Here is a 9315-nt window from a genome sequence, read left to right on the forward strand (position 1 = left end):
TAATTGTTCAATTTCACAATTATTTAAGAGGCCTTAAAGATGGAATGAATTCAAAATCAGTGTATATTTTATTCTGGTAAAGATTCTAAAATCAGCACCAGCAAAGTTTTCGTCAGCCCTAAGCTTGTAAATTAAAGATTATTATGTACGACAAAGATCAAGACAAGCATATTTTAACAGACTATTGGCATCGAATTAATGTCTGGAGAATTTAAATTAAGTGAAACAAGTGAAGGGCTAGACATGCCAACATAGATAAAATGAGAAGTGCCACTTAATTAATGTTGCAATATTTGGATGAGAATAAATAAAATAAATTTGAGGGCATTGAAGAAGAAGTCGGGGGATGGAAGTCCATGAAGGTAGATAGGAACTGAAGGATGAAGAAAAAGAAAAATGAGAATTTTATGGTCTTATTTACTAAATATTTTGCTCATTTTCCTAAATTACACTGGTAATCAATATTAATATACAACCAAAAACACGACATATGCATTCTTGGAAAATCCGCCTGTTATATATATATATATGTAGCAGATGATGAAGAACCCCGCCTAATAGAAGACATTGATTCTATTGTTCTCTTCTTTCTATCACCGCTACATCAAAATGGTGGGTTTCCAAGATAACGATGGGTCTCAGAGCTTGTTGAAGATCATGAAAAATGTAAAACTAGTACAGAACATGCATGGAAGACTGAGTAAATGTGCTTTCGGGATTTTGGATACAACAACTGTTAGACGAAGATTCATCAGACATTATTAACAAATTAAGGAGTTTCTACAAGGGAAATGGGTGCTTTTGGTTGTATATTATAAACTCGGAAGGACCCAGTAGTACTATTGAGATTTTCTCCTTTATTCATTGAAGCATTACTATTGGGATTAATTCAAACCATATTATCTATTCAGAGTAGTGGGTGGCCCGAAACATGCAATTAGCAAAGTACAACAACACAAGCAGGTGATGAAGAACCCCGCAAGCTCCGGTACGGTACTGGGGACTTGAACCAGATCCTTAAGCTGTCTTATATTCGTATCACAGATGAATGGGAGTGGTGCAATTTATCCAAACAAAGAAACACAAAAATCTTCAAATGGTAACACATTTCAGCTGAATTAATATATATCACTCAAGTAGGTTTTAATTTTGTAAATTTAAAACAAGGAAAAGAAATTGATTTTCCATACATGGTGATTGTGTAAATGTACTTATTTTCATGGAGGCTCAGAGACAAGAGAGATTATATGAATCGGTTCCTTTCATATATATATATATATATATATATATATATATATATATATATATATTATCTAACGAGAGAGGGGTAGCACGGCACCCACAAAGTGCACCAGCCTTCGTCTTGTCTAAAATGTCTTATATTTTTTTTTGAAAATAAAATGTCTCATTATTATACTAATGATTTCTCTGCTTCTTGTGCTAATCAATTCTGACTCACGTTAGCGTGTCCAACTTGGACCCTTTTGTGTAATTGAGCACCTTTTCCTTCACACAAAGTGTCATTGTTCACTTTCAACTTCAAGCGTCCTTGTCATCATATATATATATAAAAGCCGAGTTTTGGCTCAGAGAGAGCCTAAAATTGCGACACGTGTCCTGAACTCATACTTTTTAAAAGCATAACCGGTTTTAAATTTTTTAATTTTTTAAGTGTCTTCTTAACTCTTTCTATTAACCATTTAGTCTTTCTCCAATTTTTTAATATGGTTTAATAGTTTTCCGTTTAGGTTTAGACGGTTTCATTATTCCAAGAGTTTATTTCAAAACGTTTTCTTATATGAATTTCATTATTAAGTGACTATATTTAATGTAAGATAATTTTGGTTATTTAATTTTTAAACATTAAACAGGTCCTTTAAGTTAAAAACCGGTCCTCTAAGGCCATTAAATTAACTAAATTAATTCATGTTAAGAATACAATGAGTTTAATATGCCTAATACGTTGAATAGAAAGAAAGAAAAAAAAACGTCAAATTAAATCTATCATTAAATTCTCTTTGATTTCTACCTCTCTCTTTTTACATTTAAAAAGGGTGCATGCCAAAGCCTTTTAAGTCCTTGAGTCTGCTCTTGAAGGCAAAACATAGGGCAAAATTTATGGTGCTTCCTCCTTTAATAGTCACTAGCAACAACATTCAAGTAAATACTTTTGTTTTGTTTTGTTTTTTTTTTAACCACTTTGAATGTTTTATGGAGATTTTTTGTTTTGTTTGTTTGATCTACTCCAATTTTCAGACATGTTTTGGAAGTGCTTTTTTCTTCTTTTAAAAGCAAAAGAAACATAAATTTATTTCATTATCTTTATGTTTATTTCTCGATCTGAATCTACGTTTTGGTGAAAATATAAATTTGTTTCTCTTTTGTTTGTGAAAGGAGAGCATAAATTTATTTGATTATCTTTATGTTTGTTTTTTTGAGAAAGTTTATTTGTACGTGCCATGCTTTGCTTTATGTTTGTGTGGAGATTTGAATATATATGTTTATGCTTTGTTTGTGAAAATTATTGGTTAAGTTCTTCATTTGATTGTTTTATGGTTGAGTAGTTGTTCTTCAATCGAACATAACTCTTTTGGAACACTCAAAAGATTACTAAAGATATTTTGTTCACTTTGACCTCTATATTTTTTAGAATATTCAGTTTTATATGAATGTTATTTCTATTGAAATATAATAGGTATCACACTAATAATAATATCGAAGATTTATGCTAATTTTTTATTAACGCGTTGATAATCAAAATCAAGATTTTCTTCTTGCTATTTTTTTAAAACTTCTTTCATTTTAACATGTTTCCGATCTACGTTTGGAAGGAAATTTGAATATGTTTATGTTTTGTTTGTAAAAAATTTTTGTTGAATTGTTCATGATTTGAATGTTTTATGAGTTTTTTTTTTTTTTTTTTTTTGGTGATTTAATCAAAATTTAAGGCAGTTTTTGGAAGTGTCTTTTTCACTATTAAGTAAAAGATTGCCAAAATTAATTTCATTGTTATGCAGAAAGAAAAACATGAACTCTTTTGAAACACCAAAAATATAATAATTAGGTATTGAACAATATGTGCAACGATTTATTTCATTGCGTTAAATGTTCAATGAATTGTTTTATTTTGTTTTCATCAAAACAATGATTTTGCTCACTTTGCTATGTATATTATTTGTAATGTTCAGAATTATATGAATTTTATTTCTATTGAAATATAATAGGCGTCATGCTAGGAATATCGAAGATTCATGCTAATTTTCTATTAATGTTTTGATAATCAAACTTTAGGTTTTCTTGCTGTTTTTTTATGTTAATATACTTATTTAATTTTAAACTACTCCTATGAATAGAAAGATTTTTACATGTTTTAATTTATATGGTTCGCGAAAATTTCGTGCTCTTAGTACTTAGAGCGTAACGCTTTTGTTTTGTTTAGAGTTTTTACGCTATAGATAAGTTTGTTGATGATGAATGTCAAAATGTTCAAAAAATAAAATACATATACTTCTAAACATTCGAAAAAAAAAATACTGTTTTTTTTTTAAATACAAAATAAAACAAAATATTTCACTCAACATTTAATGCAATCAGATAAAGCATTTCACATTAGGTTTATTGCTTAATTAATTACCACATATTTGGTGTTTCCAAAAAAAAAAAAAATGTTGCTATTTCTAGACAACAATCAAATAAAGTTTTGTTTTCTTTTAAACAATACCAGAAGATTATCACTCACAAAAAAAAAAAACCATAAAATATTCAAATGAATTAAAATACAGGACACTTAATTTTATTTTAATTCATATAAATTAAAAACATGTTAAAAAAAAATTTTCCCACAGGTATAATTTAAATACAAAATAAAACCAAATATTTCTCTCAACATTTAATACAACCAAATAAATCCTCTCACATTTAGTTCAATGCATTTTTTGTACAACAATCAAATAAAATTTGGCTTTGTTTTGCTTTTAAAAGCAGAAAATTTTCCTTCAAAAAAAAAAGCAGAAAAATTACTTCCAAAATATGTTTAGTAAACCATGCAATCAAACAAAAAAAAAAAAAATCCCATAAAACATTCAAATGTAAAACAACTCAACCAAAAATTTCCGCGAACAATATAACTTAAAACATGTAAAAATCTTTGTTCTTATAAGAGTAGTTTAAAATTAAATAAGTATATTAACATAAAAAAATAGCAAGAAAACCTAAATTTTGATTATCAAAACATTAATAGAAAATTAGCATGAATCTCTGATATTGCTAGCGTGACGCCTATTATATTTCAATATAAATAAAATTCATATAATTCTGAACATTCAAAAAAATATACCGAGCAAAGTGAGCAAAATCATTGTTTTGATGAATACAAAATAAAACAATTCATTGAACAAAATAAATATGTTTTAAAACCCCTACGTTTTAATTTTCATCACTTTTTTTTTTTTTCTTCCTATCATTTATGCATCCACTAATTATTATTAGTTTTTTCCTTCCTGTCATTTTTAAAAACGATCAGTGCATCGCACGGGTTTCAAGCTCGTAAATAGTAAAGTATGTGTTGTGTTAAAAAAGAAAAACGACAACATCAAAGTCGTCGAAAATTGAAGAGAGGCAATCTGGACAGGTTGTGATGAATTAGGATTCTCTCTATTTCATTTGAACTAAATAATATCCAATTAGTTATATTAGAGGAATATTTTTATTCTCTTAAAGAGTGAAAAGACAAAAATACCCCTCCAAAAGGATTCTGTTCAAGTTGTGATAGGAATTCTTCTCAGAAATACACGAGTCATTGGCCATAACTTCTATTTTGGTTTAACAATTTAACTTAATTAACTACTTATGCAACTCTAAACCGAAGTAAGAAATTCAAAGTAATTTTATTGATCAAATTGCTAGAAATTTAAACAATAAAGAGCCATCATAAAACGCATGTCTGAACAAGTTTTAGACTGTGAATCCCGTAAAAGTTCTCTTCTATTTGTTAGAGATCGTCTTACCCCCCTATTTAGATTGATGACCGAAAGTATAAATAAATATTTAAGCCTTCAAGATCCTTTTAAATCGTTTTCTTTTTTCGGTTATTTAAGAAGAATCATGATTCTCAGGACGACAAAAAGATGCAATAATTTATTAAATGAAAAAGCTCTTTCACCACAATTAAATTACCAATTTATAATTTCACAATTTAGACATGGGTCGATCGTTCAAATGTAAAATATCATGTCTTGATCATTTGGTTCATGTATCGTAAAATAAATTGTTTCAACGCATAATGCAGAATTTGATGGCGTAAGAATAAATTTGCAATACAAAAAAATAGCTACACAATGCCAAAATCAACTGTAACACGTACGGCAAACAAAAGTTTATCACCAAGTCCTAGTGATATCTTAACAGTACAAACAAAAGCATCACTGGAAAAGCATGACAGTTGAAACTCTTACGAGTCTCATGTTCAATTACACGTATTCGAAACAGTAGCTTCCAATCGGAGATTAAAAAAAAATACGACCAGAGTTTAATAACTGCAATAAAACCATGGCTTTTGTCGTAGACAAAAGCAATGTTGTCCTCTTCTATCTATCTATCTTTGAGTTCTTGTTCAAACTGAAGCAATTTTTCACGAATAGGCTGCAGAAATAGCTTCAAATCCTGGCAAACCCGTGACTTCTCTTGTTGCAAAAGATCCTTCTCTTCACTCAATCTAACTTCCATCTAAATAAAAAAAAAAAGGTGACTTTGTGCTTAGTATTCAGGTGAACAGGAATTTTATTGCTGAAGAAATACAAATCAAGGCAATTATGTCATAATTTCCCTACTAGGAGAACGATTAGACAATAGTGAGAACCGATGTCACAAAAAAGTTGAGTTGTTCATTGGTAAATAAGACTTCATTTCAGCTGTAGTTGGATAGTTCATGCCTAGTAAAAAAACAGAACCGCATCCTAATAGAGTATATGAAAAACCAGCTATAACCGCTTGTCAGGTTCTAAGTGCATGGTGATGAATGTTTAAACTATTTGCAAATTATGTTAAGACAACAAGCTTTAGGAGTTGATGCATAATCAGCAACAGCTACAACATGAAAAAAATTGAGAATGTAAGTTTCTAATTTTTTTTTGATAAGTAATAAGAAAGTTTTATTAAAAAGCATAAGGCACCCAAAAAGTACATTGGATATATACAAGAGGAACACCTAACTAGAAAAAGAGAAGCCAGTAAGAAAATCCACATAGCTAAGTGACATAGGGGAAAGGTATGCCACAATCCACAAATACAAGGAATGCAACAAAGAGGCTAAAATTTCTAATTTAATTCAACTCTAACTTAAAAATCATAAACATGGACAACTACTATTTTAGTTGAGCAAAACTTAACCTTAAGTTATGATGGGTGGCCCAAGTCAATTATTGTTTTTCTTCCTGTGATCATTATTTATAAAAACAACTTCCTATAACACAAGAAAATTAGGTGCTCACTTGATGCAGGAGACCTGAATAATCTTCGACTGGTCTTATGTTCAATTGTGCTTTTGTGCATTTTCAGGCACTGTACTTTAAATCTGCCTACTTAACCCAGAATTCGATATTTGAAAATGGTAAGGAACCATCATAACATAATATAAAAAGAACATTGAGAGGCAGCATAACATAACATCACCCAATTGCATTTAGGTTCAACTGTCCTTCAGTATTGGGCACCCATTCATCACATTACAAATGTTAACGGTCCAGTAAACAAATGTATAGATCATCAGAGAACAATCCCTTATCAGTCGCTTGCCATTTTCCCTATTAGACTTCTCTGTACATTCAAATGGAAACATAAAATGTACCTGCAAGTCATCCAGCTCACCAAAAGAGAACTCCGGTATATCTATATGGCCCTTGACCATCTTCTTCTCCTCTTTGATTGTCCACTCCCCTGATTTTGTTTACATACTAGTTCAGTGCACACAGATTAAATGGAGAAAGAGGAAACAATTTAAGACTCTGGCTGGCAACTTACCTTTGACTTTCAATGTTAACTCATAGGTGTAGCCAACTCGTTTCTTGCTTCGTACAGTCACCAAGAATGCCTGCTCAATTAGGCAACAGCAATCCAGGAGGAATCAAAATGAGCATCATCATATAACCATAATATTCGGTGAGTTAAGTGGCCTTTTTTTTTCCCCCTCTAATTCTTTTTTTTTGATGAATAAGGAATTTCATTCAAAAACAAACAATCCAAACTACAAAGATATTCCAATTACAAGCCTTCTCAAAAGGCCAAAAACTTAGCCACGCAGGGCTTCAAGCATCTCCAAGCAAGCCAAATGCATACAACATACAATTTGGCAAGCCAGCACTACCAAAAGAAGTCCAAAACAGGACTGTTCTACAAAGAAACAACAAACAAAACCAAACCTGCAGAAAAACAACCACGCAGGGTCTAAAACCAAATAACAAACCAAACCCTCTGCAGAAACAGAGAACAGAGAGCACTACTCAACACCATTAGCAACACTAAAAAAAACCTCTCCAAAAAGGAGAACAGCCTTCAAGAAAAAGAGCAAGGTGGAAATAGAACAACAAGCCTGCACAGAAACTATAACAGCAAGTCAGCAGGCAGATTCCACAAAGAAGCTAAAACCAAATTCTCTCTAGTCCTTGGGAACTTTCCCTTCCCAGCAAGTCTTGACCTCACCTCCCAAATTATCTTCTTCAAAAGCTGATCCTCAGTACTAGGCTGACCAGAATGCTTTCCCCCTCTAATTCTCTTAATGAATCAAGTGTTGTGGTCTAAGACAACTATATAGAACCATGAAATCATCTGGTTGGCGATATAGAGGGATCATTTTCAAAGTATGATACTCAAAAAGCAGGATGATTGAGAAGCTTCCTTGCATTTCAGAATAACATCATTCCCTACCTTCAACAACTACGCGAAAACCAGGGAATTAAAATGAACTCCAAGCTTTCAGCTAACATTTTCTATTGTCCAAAGACTTTGTGCATATTTGACAAACGAAAAAAAAAAAAAAAACCCCACAGTATGATGCAATCAGTCCTCACTATAACAAAATTAAACTCAAACTCAAACATGGAGATCATCGAGGCCTAAAAGTTCGTGACTGAAGTTATCCTATCATTGCATTGAGATAAAAGAATGTTGGATGAGAAACTCACATCTCCTACACATTTCGACACATCTGATATCTGTGCTTTGCCACCAGGGAACTCCAAGGACCCCGCCGATACAAGTAACTCCTGCAGTAACGAAATATTGGAAACACCATGGTAAAAATACTAATAGACAAAGCACAATGGCGAGGAGAAGGGGCCACCAATAAGCGTTCCAGCAAAAGTGAGAAAAATGGTAACCTTGATTCTATCAGCTGCCCACTTATTAAGGTTTTTCTCCTCCCAAGTTCCAGCCTGTGTATAATCAATTAACAAGAATCATGATCACATATATTTTATACAAATACAAAAGTAAAATTGGAAACCTTTGGAAAAGGGGCTATGAATCTGAGAGAGAAGAGAAGGGGTACCGAATTCCAAACGGAGCCGAGGGTGGCGGGCTGAGAGTTGAGAATATCGTCGGGGGTGAGCTTGCGAGGAACCGGGAGCGGTGCCGCATCCTCCCTAACGTCCCTCACCCAATAAGTGTAGGACGCTCCTCCTTCTGGTTTATCCGACACTGCTCCGCCTCCTCCTCCACCCTCCATAGGACTGCTCTGCTCTGCGGATCTCACTCTTACGCCTTTCCTCTTCAAACATCCAATTCAATGCACCACTCTTCTATGTGCACATGACTGAACTGACTAGTCAAAATTGACGGATGATGGATCCTGCTCTCTATATGCTTGTTTGGTCTCCAGAAGCTTCGACTGGATTGGAACACACTCTCGGCCCATGTTCCAGGGACCACGTTCTGGGCCATGTATTATTTTATGTCAATGCCACCCCCCCCTTTTTTTTAAAAAATTAATGTTAGGCTTAAAAATAAATTTTACAGAAATTTTTTTTCCAAACTCTGGTTTTTCTTATTACTACTGGCCTATTACAGTAATCATTCCCAAAGAATGCTACCCGTTCAGAATGAATTTGCAATTATGGATTTGACCCCGTTAATAAACTACAATTTTCTTATTACTACTGCAGTTCTAGTTTTTTTTTTTTTTTTTTTTTAATGGAAAACTTAAAATTAAATATAACCCCGTTAATAAACTACAGTTTACTTCTTGTAGTTTTTTTTTTTTTTTTTAGGGCAAGTTGGAATGCATATGAACGTGATCACTCTTTTTAAGGAAGAGTGAAAGGA

At 32.2% G+C, this 9315-nt stretch overlaps 2 protein-coding genes across 2 annotated transcripts in view; both read right to left on the reverse strand.

Moving 5' to 3' along the window:
* Positions 1 to 5326: 5326 nt before the first annotated feature.
* Positions 5327 to 8855, reverse strand: LOC132190271 (uncharacterized). The gene is made up of 6 exons (XM_059605209.1): positions 8543 to 8855; positions 8373 to 8426; positions 8178 to 8258; positions 7018 to 7087; positions 6845 to 6933; positions 5327 to 5724 (listed from the first exon to the last, which is right to left on the reverse strand). The coding sequence occupies exons 1-6, from the start codon at positions 8717 to 8719 to the stop codon at positions 5590 to 5592; spliced, it is 606 nt and encodes a 201-aa protein (XP_059461192.1). The 5' UTR covers positions 8720 to 8855; the 3' UTR covers positions 5327 to 5589.
* A 188-nt stretch (positions 8856 to 9043) lies between these two features.
* The window catches only part of LOC132189423 (uncharacterized), a 1068-nt gene continuing 796 nt past the window's right edge, over positions 9044 to 9315 (reverse strand). Inside the window, exon 4 of the mRNA XM_059604163.1 lies at positions 9044 to 9051. Coding sequence (XP_059460146.1) covers positions 9044 to 9051 — 8 coding nt within the window. The remainder of the gene's footprint in view (positions 9052 to 9315) is intronic.

Source organism: Corylus avellana, chromosome ca8, assembly GCF_901000735.1.
Source record: "Corylus avellana chromosome ca8, CavTom2PMs-1.0".
Classification (NCBI taxonomy): Eukaryota; Viridiplantae; Streptophyta; class Magnoliopsida; order Fagales; family Betulaceae; genus Corylus; species Corylus avellana.

What these genes read in the sequence shown, in the direction of transcription:
- LOC132190271 (XM_059605209.1), bottom strand. Translation starts at nt 8,719, where the DNA reads ATGGAGGGTGGAGGAGGAGGCGGAGCAGTGTCGGATAAACCAGAAGGA. An exon ending in TCGGCTCCGTTTGGAATTCG is followed by an intron (nt 8,427 to 8,542) that starts GTACCCCTTCTC and finishes GATTATACACAG; the next exon opens with GCTGGAACTTGGGAGGAGAA. An exon ending in GTTAACATTGAAAGTCAAAG is followed by an intron (nt 6,934 to 7,017) that starts GTAAGTTGCCAG and finishes AAACAAAATCAG; the next exon opens with GGGAGTGGACAATCAAAGAG.